The following is a 14063-nucleotide window of genomic DNA, read 5'->3' on the forward strand; positions in this document are numbered from 1 at the left end:
AGCACCTCTGTGACAAAAACAGAGCCAGGTACTGCTACGCCTTGTAATGTGATTGTCAATGGCAGCTGCAACATGCCGCCACTAGAACTCAAAGTCCGGACACCCCCTCCAGAACAGCGCCCTGCTGTGGAAATAAATCGAAGGACAGCCACACTTTGTGATGAGCCAGCTGAGGGAGAGGACCTAAAGGAAAACAGCTGCTCAGCCATTGAGAGAACCTTATCCGAGCAGGCTGTAGCACCTGGCCGTGTTGGAGAGGAAAAGTCCCAAGAAGCAGAGGATGCTGCGTCTGGAGCAGATCATGCATACGCCTTGCCTCTCATGCCTAAACCGGGCTGTGTCATTCAGCCTGTGCCAAAACCAGCAGATAAGACGGCAGCCATTTTACCGTGCGGCCTGGAAGCACCATTATCAGCGGTGGGAGCAGCAGACATGGAGCCACCATTGAAAAGGAGGTGCTTGCGCATCCGCAATCAGAACAAGTGAAGAGTGAGAAAGCTTGCAGGTTAATCACTTACTAGTTTTTGGTCAGTTTAATTTCAGGCTTGTTTTAACATTAAAACATTGTTAGCTAAATTAAGATTCAAATTAAGATTAAAATGGTTGCCAGGGGTTGAATGTTGAGGAAATAAGTGCCAGATTGTGCCAGTGTGGTTGGTCAGAATTTTCCATTCGGTTAAGTACAAGAAATTATTAAAAAGGCTTTGAACTGTTAATTATTTTAATTACCTTTAAATTTGGCAGCAGATTTGGTGTGGCAGAGGTGAATATAAGACATAAATTGTGTCGCTTTTAGAATATGGAATAATTTTTTTCTTTTTCTGCTCTCTCTCTCTCTCTTTCTCTCTGTCTCCCCCTCTCTCTATTTTGCTCTCTCCCTCTGATAGACACTTACATCTCACCAAAGGGACAACAGCACAGCACTGCAGCAGATAACATCAGTCCACCAATCAACTTCAACATCTCTACTCCTCCCTAAACTCAAACATGTTTCAGTTAATTGCACTTCCCACAAATATCATCTCAGTACCGACTGAACCAATGGATTACTTTTAAGGGACGGTTTTTCGATTGACCTTTTAACTTTTTATGCTCCCCTTTTCTCATCGCTATTTAGTAAAGTTCTATCCACATGGATGCAACTCCCTCTACAGGACTGGTGCAACACTGCAGTGCTATGGATTGTAATAGAAATAAAGAGTTGGGATTAGGCCAAAACACTGGTGATTAAGCCAAAACAGCGATCATGAGAAGTCCCATGGACTGCCAATGAAATGTGCAAAAGACGGACAGGACCAGTTCCTGAACAGGCCTGAAAGCAGGCCTCAAACATGGCCATAAACATCACGCCTGCCACTCTTGTGTGCCCATAGGTGACAGACAAGTATTTGCTTGTTTTTGGTATTCAGACAAGTCTGTTTTGTCTATATGAGGTAAAAAAGAAAGAGCTGGAGCTCTGAGATGCCCCAGGTGTCACACTTTAGATGAATAGAGTGCCAAGAAAGTAATGAAAAAGGTCACTGTGGTCACATCCTTTAGTGGCATCTCTCTTTTTTTAACTTCTACTTCTCTCTTTGGCACCACCAGCAAAACACTTGTTTCTCTGTATCCATTCTGGCCAACAGAATGGTCTGAGATGTTAAAAGTACTCCCCCTGCTGGAACAGACAAGACATAGAAAGAAAATTATGAGGGGGGTTGAAGTGCTCATGAAATTGAATATTTATAGACAGTTTGCTGTTGCTAGTTATGGTTGTGTTTAAAAGGGAAGGATGTGCAATGTAAACTTTCATCGAGGCATGGATGACAGGGTAGAACCTTCATTAGATAAGTTACACCAGAATTTGAGGTCTAGCCTCCAACCTAAACCCAGAGATCAACAGAGCGACGTATATGCCAAACACTATTTTTACAATATTGGCATAAAATGCAACACACTTAGTGGTGCTCCAGGGTCCTAGAGTCCAGTATAGTTGGGTGATTTCTCTGCACAAACATACCTAGTAAACCAGATAAATTAGTTAACTTGGGTGTCTTTGTGGCAGGGATTTAAGAGGCTCTACTGGACTCCAGTTCTTCTACTACTATAGTGGCCTAGCTCAAAAAATCTTGTCATTATGTATGCTAGCCAAAAGAGATAATGAAAACTATATAGGCCTGGAATTTAACATTCAGTTCAGTCCCACTAATCAACTACAATCAATCATACGTTGGTTGAACTTTCAGCATGATGGCTGAGTAGCAGTCTAGGTGTACCAAGGTCTGTCATTTATAGTGCCACAAATTAGTTATAATGCTGTTATTTTTTCCTTTTTGATTTTGCCAACTTGCTGATTTTGTTGAGTGGCCATGATTTTGCTATCCCAAGCAGAATTTTTGTTTCCTGCCTTTATCGAGTTGATCAGATTTGTAACAAGACATGCTGTGGTTCGAAGAAATGTCACAATCTGCACACACATATGGTTCAGATAGAATGGAGAAGATGAGTTAAATTGGTGTTTGGTCTCAAAGCATATGGTTAGCAAATAAGTCTATAGAAAGTTTAGACAAGAAAGCAACCGTGAAAAGGAAATAGATCAAGAAACAAACCAGTAAAGTTCAACTTTAAACCAACAACATGGCGATTTACAGCTTTGTAAGAGTGCAACTCAAAGCCTGTAGTGTGTGTGTGTGTGTGTGTGTGTGTGTGTCTCTGTGTGTGTCTGTGTAGGTGTGAGGTTTTGGTCTTGCCAAGAACCTGAAGGATTTCACTCCATTATAATTTTCCTACATCATTAGAAAAGAAAAAACTGGATGTCAAAAAAGAGTGGCAAGAAAAGATGTGAGGAAATCGTATATCATTTTAGGGTGTCGGGAAAAAGTCAAGGTCATTCAGACATTTGCCCCAAACCTTGAGGCTCTCTAATGGAAAAGATCTCCCATGTTACCTGAGAGCTTGAGTTCCTCAACCAGTTTGGTTTTTCTCAGTGTATTAATTTCAAATTTCTTCTTCAATGTCTGCTTTAATCAGTCCCCCTGACATCAATTGAAATTCCCACCCAATTTTCTTTCTTCTTCCATCTGTCTGTATCTCCATCCTTACTTCCCAATTGGATGTGGAATTAATTGCATTGGCTACTATGGGGGATTTCGTTTTTTAAAGGCGTTGTTCACCTTGACACTGAACTGTAAACTAAACTTATGGGGACCGAAAGGTTCTCGCAGTAATGCGAGGACACACACACACACACACACACACACACACACACACACACACACACATTCAAACTGTCAATCTTATTACAGTTTCTTACAGCAGACAGTCTCTAGTGAAGTCCCAGTATCTGTGAGATTAGTGTGTAAGCAGGATGCGAAACACAAGAACACACAATCTGAATATGTGAAGGGGATTATTGGAAGTCTAGCAACAGCCCAGTCTCATTCACAAAAATATAAAAAAAGTGCTGAAAAATAATTGTTATAAATTAGATTTTTTGTAATACATTTTTTTTTTAGGTTTATTCTCTTCACAAAGCACCAACTAAAACATGCAATAATCTATTTTATTCCCAAACCTTTTACCCCCATTTTTATTTCACACACCATGTCTGTTACGTACAAACATTTCACTAAATTGACTAGAAATCAATACAAAAAAATCAGTAAAAATCATTCGCTCTCATAAACAGTAGACATACAACCCAAACACTCTAGCACCTCTCGGATAACGCTGAGACCTGAAATATTGTATATTTGTGAGTGTGCGTGTGTGTGTGTGTGTGACCTTGCTATTGTAATCTGATTCATGCAGACTGGACAGATATAACTCTGAAACTAAACCCTGCTGTAGTGTCTGTGGTTTCATGCAGACAAGACAATGACACCAGCATAAAAAAGTGTGTGTGTGTGTGTGTGTGTGTGTGTGTGTGTGTGTGTGTGTGTGTGTGTTTTGCAAAAGCAAGTGCTGTCCTTGATAAGCAGGAACAGCCAGAGAAAGAAAGGCTTCAAGGAAAGATTCACGCACTGTGGGCTCTCGACAAATCCAAACTAACCAAAGTGTGTTACATAAGAAACTCTATTGTGTCTATTAAAATGCCACTTATGTCATTTTTGTGGCTTTACACTGAGAGATTATACAGTATTTGTTTATTTTTGCTCCTCTGTTAGTATTAAAGGCCAGCAGCTCGCAGGAATATTAACAGTAATGCTACATGAACCTTTTTGATTTTTTTAATATTTTACAAATCTAAAAGGCCGTTTAAGATCAATAAAACCGTTTATTTTATGAAGCTAGATTTGTGAACTGAAACTAGAAACCATGCGCTAATCACTCAATGATTACTGATATATTTAGTAATTAGTAATGAGTTTTCCGTAAAAATCTGAATAACTGAAAGCTTTTGTAAACTTCACAGAATACCGCTGTTGTTTTGACATTTCCACATGTAATCGCTGCATGTAAGACATTTCAAAACGTGAAAACATAAAAAGTAAAGCACTAGCTAGCCACCTTTGATAATAGCCGCAGTGGTTATTAACAGGCTTTGTTGTCATGGTACCACCGTACGTCAACCCCGGGCCCATTCTATATATGCTGATACGAAATTATTTGGATAAGTTTTGGATTTGGATTGACATAATTCTGGATTTCTGTTGTTTATTAAAGCTGCTGATGGATTTTATTACCAGAATTGAAACCTGTTCAGGTGGTTTGTTTTTTTTGAAAATATTTTGCATTAGCAGCCAGAAACTTTTATGTCCACATGTTTGAAGATGAATCATAGCTTGAAAGGCTAAAATCTTGGTCCACAGAGAATACCGGTAACGTGGTAATAGTGGGATATTTGTAAGCCTGACCCCAGGACAGGAGAATCCCAAATAAAAGTACAGTTACAAAGTACAAAATACAACTCTACAATGTGGTAGGTTAATACAGAAGAACAACCAGCGACCAATTAGAAAGTCATTTGGATCGAATTAACACTCGATTGCATTCAGATAGTGTGAGTGAATCAGGTTCTAAGTGTAAAGCCGGACTCGCAACATTAACGGGATAAATAGAAACAGATAGTGTGTCATTTTAGACTGTTATTGGTGGACTGTTTTATCAGTGCACAATATACAAAAGTTTTGTGTTTGTGAAGATTCTCAGTCATCCAGGTGCAGTAATCTGGTAGTTAAATCATGTCAACTGGACTTCTATCCATTATTAATCCAACCAGATTCAACCAAATAGAAGCCCAGTTGACATGACACATAACTTCCAGATACAAAAGGTTTGTCTGTTCTCCTAAGTTCACACAGTGGGCATAAAACACATTGTACACAAAAGTGTCAACTAATCAAATTGAATTTTTCCCCTAATTGTGTTTAAAAGCCAAAAAGCGAGTCTCGCATTGCCACCAAGTGTGATTCGGGTTTGACATGTTCTCTTCCGCCATCGTTCAAGAAATATATGTAATCAGTGAGAGAGCCCTGTGTTGTCTTTTAGTACCTTACATTGTGAGAATTAGATCTTTTTGTCGTAGTTTGTCTTATTTATTTAATTTAAGTTATTGACGCTTCGCTACAGATAAATCGTCTTTTTTTATGTACTTTTCAAAAATCTCCAACATGCTGCGAAATGTGCGAAATTCTGGCCACACAAGCATGTGACATGTCAAAACACTCAGCACACTAGGGAAGAGTAAAAATAACGACGAACACGTGACGTAGCTGAACACATTTCACAAGGAAATAACATGTCGAGTAACAATCACATTTGCTTCAGGACAGTTTGATTTTCAGTTATTGACCCTTTGTTACAAATTAATAATTTTTTATTTACTTTCCAAAAATCTCAGACAATCTCAGATTTTTTTTTTTGCTGGTTTTAAAAAGCAGCTGAACTAAATTTCAGCAATCACAGTAAAACACACTATGCTAGTATTTTGTTGCATTACATTATTATTATAGTCTTGAGCGTATTTACGGTATGCCTACTACTACGTTTTTTTTTTCATTAACATTATCGGAATATGAACGCTTTCCTTGGTGCCACTAATCCTGTTCGCTGAAATTTGCTTCGTCATATTAATGGTCCAATACAAAATCTCAGCATTTGTACCGTCTGATGAATTATAAGCAGCGTGTCATTTAAACAAACACTATCACAACACGTGATAAAACGTTAGCCAGTTCATCATGAAAGCTACAACGTAACATCAAAATGCTAAACTTTTTTCTGTCAGAGTTCTGGTTCAGGTTAGATTTGACTACACTGTATTGATTAATCAGGTCTGGACCTACGTTTTGGAGCATTGTGTGTTCCGCAGGCCAGACGTCATACAATCAAACTGTACAAGCCACCAAGAAATCACCCACAGCCATATGTTATGCAAGTTATGCAACCACAAACCCTTACAAACTCTTAGTGCACTCTGTGAAGCGGACAATGACGAAAAACAAAAACATTATAATAAACACACAATTTTTTGTGAAAAAAAATTTTGCAGGTGAAAAAAGCTGCCTTAACTGTCACTTCTGCTGTCTAGCAGTCTGATCTTACAAATCGTACACTTTGTAAAAAATAAAAAAAAAAGGGAGAAAGAGAACAAAAACAAAAATCACACACACATACACACACACACACACACACACACACACAAAAAGAATTATCTAAAAACTAAAAAACATCCTCATGCTGATGTATATATTGCTTTTCTCCCTTCCATTGAATCTACTGAATCATTTGCGGAATGCAAGGACTAATCAAAAGTTTTTGTCTTTTCTTTTTCTTCTTGGACACACCAAAACAATATCCCACTCTGTTCTAGTTTGTGGTCAATGTTATAGCCACTCAGTAGCGAATCAAAGTGATCAAATCTCGAATCACAAATCGCTAAAGTGACACCAAACTTCTGTCAACTTTGATCGTTTGTATTTCACACAACATCCCCCTCATGCTCACTCCGTCCGCGTAAATCGTACTCGCAAAACATTTTATAGTATTATTTATTAATGACAAGTGTTTGCATTTGCAAATAAATTAAGAAAAACAGAAGGAACGTGGCTCTTTGAACAGGGTAGCCTGAAGAGAGGCATTCGGCCCATGTTTATTCATTCTTTTCTAAATGAAGAAAAGGAAAACAGCAGGAATAATAATGATAATGATCTTTTTTTGTCTTTTTATTATGAAATTGTTATATAAAAAAAAAAACTTGTTGCCAAGATTGCTTTTAAAAACAAATGTATCTTTTTTGTCTTGTAACAGTATTTGTTTTGAACTGAATAAATAGAGGCAAACGCAATATTTTTTCATCTTGCTTTGGATGTGTCTTTATGTGTTTCAGTCGGGTTTTATAACACTGGTCTGGGCTTAGTTCTTAATACTTCAGCTTATTGCCTTACAGTGGGGTATAGTAGAGGTGCCTATAATAGTATAGTATAGTATAGTATAGTATAGTATAGTATAGTATAGTATGGTATGGTATAGTATAGTATAGTATAGTATAGTATAGGATGGTACAGCATAGTATGGTATGGTATAGTATAGTATAGTATGATATGGTATGGTATAGTATAGTATAGTATAGTATAGTATAGTATAGTAGGGTATAGTATGGTATGGTATAGTATGGTATAGTATAGTATAGTATAGTATAGTATAGTATAGTATAGTATAGTATAGTATGGTATGTTATAGTACGATATAGTATAGTATAGTATAGTGCAGACACTTTTTTCTATAAGGGGGTCAAAAATCTAACTTGATTGAGGGCTGTAGGCTGAAAGTAAATGTTGCCCTATTACCCAACTCTATTATATCAAAATAAAAGTTGCCATGGTTCCCCTCAATTATGGTTTCATAATATTTAGTAATAAATAAATAGAAAGCATGACTGTTTCTTTTCAGTGTTCTAGTTCTGTGATATTTACAGTACGATAAAACCATTGAAACAATCCAGTTTATAGTACAATAGAGTTTAATACCTAATACAGCTATTTGTAAAAAAAACGTTATACCAACAAAAATTAATTGAATTGAATTAAATGACGTGCAAATTAAAGTCTACAAACAGTATATTAGTGATATTATTACACAGGCACAATCCAGGAAGAAGAAGAAGAAGAAGAAGAATCCAGGGTTTCTGCACTTCATTACTTGGGAATTTCAGTTGAACTTTGCAAATCGTCAATTTTGACAAATAAAACAACCAGATTGATAAAGAAATGGTGTTTATACCATAGATCGAAGAGATAAGCCCTATTTTTCCCTTTTAATATATGGCACGGCCCAATCAAAGCTCAATACAGGCCACTTTGGCCCACGGGCCCTGGTTTGGTTATTCCTGGGTTAAGGAAATGTCTGCACTCATGGAACACTACTCAGGCAATCAAATCAGTGGAGCAGAAATATCTATTTTATAAAATTAGATGATTTGCTGAACATTTTGCAGCGATTTATGTACAAAATGTATGTAAAATTTTTTTGTTGAAGTACAACTCATATTTATGGAAGTCCTAAGAAGCCATGCATTATATATATATTTATTTATTTCTTGTTTTCTCGCTATCACGACATCATTTTCTCACGATCTCGACGAGTTGTTTTCTCATGATCGCGACTTAATTTTCTCACCATAACAAAAGTTCTCGTGATCTCGACGTAACAAAACTTGTTTTCTCGTTATCACGACCCAATGTTTTTGAGGATATTACATACAAATCTTTTTATACATTATTTTCTGCACACTGAAAGAAATGAGGGGGGATTGGGCATTGGATGCTATATGGCAATTTGGAACACGTCCCATTAGATATATTTGAGATGTTCGCGGTGATGTTCAAATGCCTCACACGGCCCAAATCAGGGGGAGGAAAAAAGCTAAATGAAAATCACAAACTTGGCAACCCGCCGAAGCTACGGATGCCGCTGTGGGCCTCTGACGTGGGCGGAAGAGATTTCAGCGCTTTTCCGCTTATTTGCGAAGTGATTTATTAGGAATCGAGGAGTGTAGAGAAGGATTTGTGTGCGTGTGGTGGGACAGAAGGACAGGATGGAGGGCGACTTGCTGCTGCTGCTGCTGCATGCTGCAAATTTCAGCACGTTGTTCGTGTGCATGGTGCTGAAGTTGCCCCAGATCGTGGTGCTGATGAAGGCGAAGACGAGCACCGGAGTGAGTTTGAACAGCCTGCTGCTCGAGCTCACCGGGTAAAATCATCTGATCATCTCATACACACCACTGCACTGACACATGCATGGGGAATTCTGCATTGTTGGGACCTTTTTTTAAAAAAAAAAAGTTTCAATGGGCTCTTCATCATCATCATCATGGTGCTGATTTGTCACTCGATTGTCATTTTGTTACGAGATGGTCCTCGAGATGGTCCTCACACTCTGACATCACCGGTGGAAAGAACCGATCAAGAAGCCCCCCCCCCCAAAAAAATTTTTATCAAAATAAAGCTACAATGCACTGAAGATCTTCTAGACTGTGATGTTAGATGTTAATTAGATGTGAGTTATTATATGTGTGCTTTAGGAACCGTTTATTGCGTTATAGCGAGTGTGCCGGTTGTTTCCGGTCGCGCAGGAAATGAGTAGCAGTACAACAGAAAAAACACCGCACAACTTCCTGTTCTGGGGTTTCACAATTTTCACTGTTGATAAGACTTAAGTGTTTGTTGAGCTCTCGAATGTGATTGGTCAGAAGTTTTCTATTGCAGCATCTTTAACAGTATTTCTCGTTTCCATGGTAACAGCTCATCAGCCGTTGATGATGTGGTGGTTTTTCTGTTCTGTAACGTTTAGAGAAAGAATGAAAGAGTTGAGGTTATAAGGTTTCCTACAGTTTCCAGGGATTAATTGGTAACAAGACAAGCTGCAATTTCTTTAACAAGGGACAGAAAAGAGAAGCGGGTAAAGGAACGACCGTTTATAGCTGCTATATTGTAAACAAGAACTGACTCGAGAACGGGAACGAACAACATATGTTCCACAGCAACAAACATGGCTGTAAATAGGAATATTATTATTATTGTTGTTGTTGTTGTTGTTGTTGTTATTTAGAAGATCAAGAAGTTTGATCATTTATAAAGTACCTTTCCTGAGCTCAAGGACGCATCACAGTAAAGGTCAGTGCATGAAAATCAACAATCATATGGATTATATATTTGCCCAGACCTGAACAAAATTCTGCAAACAAACACATCCATAACAAAGAACACAGGGATTCTGGTAATACTGGGAGAATAAATAGGTTTTAGATATGGGAGCTGGGATTTAAAGTCCTAGGAGTGAGTTTCATAGCTTAGGTGCCATTATAGAAAAAACAAATCCTGGCCCCACTGACGAAAAGATGGGATCTGGGAACAACAATATCCAGAAGGTCAGAGTGACTGAGTGAGAATATAAGAAAAGGTATGCTCAGAAAGAGAATATAAGTGTTATTGATTTTAAGATTTCAAGATTTTTATTTGTCACAAACATAGCTACATGCAGAATACAACTTGCAGTGGAATGAATACCTGATCAGCGGCTCAGAAATTTGGGCATTAGATAAAAGGGACTAGAAAATGAGAAAAGAAACAAACAAAAATGAGAGGAAATGAAGAAAAATATATTAGATAATGATAAACTGGTATTAAAAAATAGTTTCATGTGTAAAGGGAAGTACAAAATGTAATGAGGTATAAGACACCAAAAACAGTAACAGTAACAGGAATATTTAAGGTGCTGTGTGCAAATGCAGAATAAACACGAGGATGATGATTGGAGAACTGAGCACAAGAGACTCATGAGATCAAGCTCCTTCTAAAACTCTCAGATTTGCCCATCAGACAGCTGCTGTGGTATAAGTGGAATAGAAATTTAAAGTAAAAATATCTGTTAATTGAGAAGTTCTCTCTCTCTCTCTCTCTCTCTCTCTCTCTCTCTCTCTCTCTCTCTCTCACACACTCTCTCTCACGCTCTCTCTCTCTTTTTCTTTGTAGGTTTATAGTCTTCATCTCCTATCAGATGTACTATGATTATCCTCCTCCTACGTACCTGGAGTATCCCATCCTCATTGCACAAGGTGAGAAGCGAATGACCTGTATGTTATTTGGTCTAATGGCATGTAAGAGAGTGTATGTGTGGGTGTTTAACATTCTACTAAATGTATCTATCTTTGTCTTTGTCTCTGTGTGTGTGTGTTTGATTGCAGATGTGATTCTGATGATTCTCATCCTGCACTATAATAGAAACACGAAGCACAGTCTCATCTACGTGGCCATGTATCCTTAGATACACACACACACACATTCACATTGCATGACCCCAGGCTAGCTGCTCAATAAATAATAAATACTAGCTGTTTTGTTATACTGGATTCCCTGGAAGCTCCACCCACTTTCCTGCTATGTCATTTGCTTGAAAGTTCCAGCATATTGCGGGATTATTGTGTCACATTTTTCCCAAGCTTGAGATTCGTAACAATTTCTCATTTAAAGATTACTGTTGTTAAGTGTCCTCGCCTCAGTTCAGACTCCTTAACGCCACTCTACCAGGTTTGTAGGCGGCTGGAAACTACTCACCTTGGAGAAATGGGTCATCGACATGGCCATGGTGAGAACATCTGCCAACATCTGTTTATAGTATAAATACACACTTGATAAATATAAATATCTAGTAAGCATTTTAGACCTAAAATTTTCAGCTGGTATGATTATTTATGGCAAATGTACCAGATTCAAACGTACTAGTCTTCATCTCTCATTAAAGTGAACTACAGAAGGTTTAATATTAAATTTTCTAAACATATGTCCTACTTAACTGTTCTAAATATTTAAGCATACATTAACAAATGTCTGCATTTAAGAAACACACAAGATATTTATTTATTTATTCATAAATAATTTAATTCCTTCCATCCTTCATTCATTCATTCGCTTCCTGGAATTGTCAGGAATTGTCAGAAATTCTTGAAGCTGGTGATGACAGGACGCGGCATTGATTTCACGCATGTGCAGAACAAAATCTAAGTTTTCGCACATGCACAATACAAACCGTGTTTCAGTGACAAGAGGCAGAGGGTAAAAAACTTGTAGTCTGCCACTTGATATGTTTGAGAAAGATTTTAACTATGTTTCACACGTAAAACAAGGATTGCATTCTGTACACGTGCACCGTACCGAAAGTCTTGTAATGATCCTCCAGAATTATTGGCACCCTTGGTAAAATCTTTCTCTCCACTGTCTCATCGTGTGTGTGTGTTTGTATGTAGAGTGTGTGTACCCTCATCAGTGCCAGCAGTAAACTCCTGCAGCTTCGGTGTCTGTGGAGGTCGAAAGACTCAGCACAGGTCAGCACTTTAACCTGGGCGTTAGCATCGTACACGTGTTTGGGTGAGTTTACAATCATTCATCATCTGAAGGTCTGTTTCCTTTAAAAAAAAAAAAAAATGGAAATAATAATTTGTAAAAACTGAGGCAGAATGATTTGGGGAAAATTTCTGACTGTATGATCTGTTGGTTTATCCAGCAAGGATCTTCACTACGATGGTGACGACCGGAGACACTCAGGGTGAGGTGGATTTTTTTTTTACATTTTATTTTATGTAATTATCTTGTTTTAGCACTTGTTTATGTTGTCATTATTGCCAGTAGTAGTACCATTTAGAGGTCGACCGATTTTGATTTTACTGATACCGATAGCTATTTTGAATCGTACTTGCCGATTACCTATTAATCAACCGATAGTTAAAAATAGAAACTGCATAAAAAAACAAACAAACAAACAAACTCTATGTAAAATAGTGCTTTATTACAAAACAAAAAACTGTACTGAATCATGAAAATGAAATAAATATGAATATTTGCGTTATATTAATACATTTTGAGGAAGATAAAAAGCATGCATTTAAACGGAAACAAAAAAGTAACACATAAATAAAAAGAAATATTCATAATGAATAAAAAAAAGACACTTCGAATAAACAGCACATGGTATCAGTGATTCACCTCTAGAGGCCGCTCTCGTACTGTAAGAAGCAACCCAGAAAAACTATCGTTATTGACCTCTAGTAGCATTGAGTCTTTTAACACCCTCTTCTCTTCCTCCACACAGTTCTGATCCGCTTTGTGGCCATGACGGTTCTGAACCTGTGGGTGACTGCGACGGTGATCTACTACAAACCCAGCACTAAGAAACGCGATTAAGGCTGAGCGATTCTAAAAGCACTTCCTGTAACATAGGAATGTCTTTTCTCCTAGGATAAAGTGAATAGATAGTGAGTGCGTGTGAGCGAGTGAATGAAATACACAACCAAGGACCAACACTTATTATCTAAACCAGGAGCTGAATTTTTTAGCTTTTGCTTTTTTTTAACTCTCTATTAATAATGATTATAGATATAGATTGCCTTTTAACGCTTCTAAACTCAGGGTTCCGGTTTCTTCTCACTTTAATGTTGTTTTACAGCAGTATTTGGATAACACATTGTGATTTACCTCTCAGCGTGTGTACACTTTGTAAATCCTCTGAGGAAACAGGAGTATTAATGATCTCTAATGTGCCAGCACACACTTCTGAAACATTCCCAGTATTCCTGTGGGGCCTTTCCTCGAAACCTTTTCACGGGTATTTCTTTCTTCATCGCATCTTACATTTTTATCATATACAAATGAAGTGGATTTAAACTTTATTTTTTAAACAGACCAAATGAATATAAATACCAATATACAGTGTTTGTTTACATTACATCAGTATGCACAATACTTTCTATTTATATTCAAGCTAGAATCATAGTGAAATTAATTTTTTCTTCCAGAAAAAATAATAAATTCTATGCAAAGACATTCCGACCGTGAAGATAAAATGGAGAAAAATATAAAGCAGTGGATTTCTAAATCCTCTTGGACACTGTCCACATGCACAACGATATTTTCTTCTTTTTTTTGTTTGAAACCACCATTTAAGGTGCTTCTTTGTGCCTTGGTGTTTTTCTTACATTACCTCCTAAGCGATGTTTTGTACACTGACCTGTACTTCTACTCTGTGATCTGGTGAGAAAGGATCAGGGTTTATCCTCTACCTGAATAAAGGCACCTGCTGATAAATGTAAA

The 14063-nt window shown here is 37.6% G+C and overlaps 2 protein-coding genes across 7 annotated transcripts in view; both read left to right on the top strand.

Moving 5' to 3' along the window:
* The window catches only part of sobpa (sine oculis binding protein homolog (Drosophila) a), a 53634-nt gene extending 46367 nt beyond the window's left edge, over positions 1 to 7267 (top strand). For all 6 annotated transcript variants that reach the window (XM_046865500.1, XM_046865459.1, XM_046865475.1 and 3 more), the window contains 2 exons: positions 1 to 505; positions 888 to 7267. The exon at positions 1 to 505 is cut by the window's left edge and continues 1548 nt beyond it. In XM_046865500.1, the coding sequence (XP_046721456.1) occupies positions 1 to 486 (486 nt within the window). In that variant the 3' untranslated portion in view covers positions 487 to 505; positions 888 to 7267. The remainder of the gene's footprint in view (positions 506 to 887) is intronic.
* Positions 7268 to 8887: 1620 nt separating this feature from the next.
* On the top strand, positions 8888 to 14063 carry slc66a3 (solute carrier family 66 member 3). The gene is made up of 7 exons (XM_046837766.1): positions 8888 to 9171; positions 10953 to 11035; positions 11165 to 11234; positions 11508 to 11565; positions 12224 to 12344; positions 12481 to 12522; positions 13066 to 14063. Exons 1-7 carry the CDS (start codon positions 9017 to 9019, stop codon positions 13155 to 13157), a joined length of 621 nt encoding a protein of 206 aa, XP_046693722.1. The 5' UTR covers positions 8888 to 9016; the 3' UTR covers positions 13158 to 14063.

Source organism: Silurus meridionalis, chromosome 2 (genome assembly GCF_014805685.1).
Source record: "Silurus meridionalis isolate SWU-2019-XX chromosome 2, ASM1480568v1, whole genome shotgun sequence".
NCBI lineage: Eukaryota > Metazoa > Chordata > Actinopteri > Siluriformes > Siluridae > Silurus > Silurus meridionalis.

What these genes read in the sequence shown, in the direction of transcription:
- slc66a3 (XM_046837766.1), top strand. Translation starts at nt 9,017, where the DNA reads ATGGAGGGCGACTTGCTGCTGCTGCTGCTGCATGCTGCAAATTTCAGC. An exon ending in AGTCTCATCTACGTGGCCAT is followed by an intron (nt 11,235 to 11,507) that starts GTATCCTTAGAT and finishes CCACTCTACCAG; the next exon opens with GTTTGTAGGCGGCTGGAAAC. An exon ending in GACGACCGGAGACACTCAGG is followed by an intron (nt 12,523 to 13,065) that starts GTGAGGTGGATT and finishes TCCTCCACACAG; the next exon opens with TTCTGATCCGCTTTGTGGCC.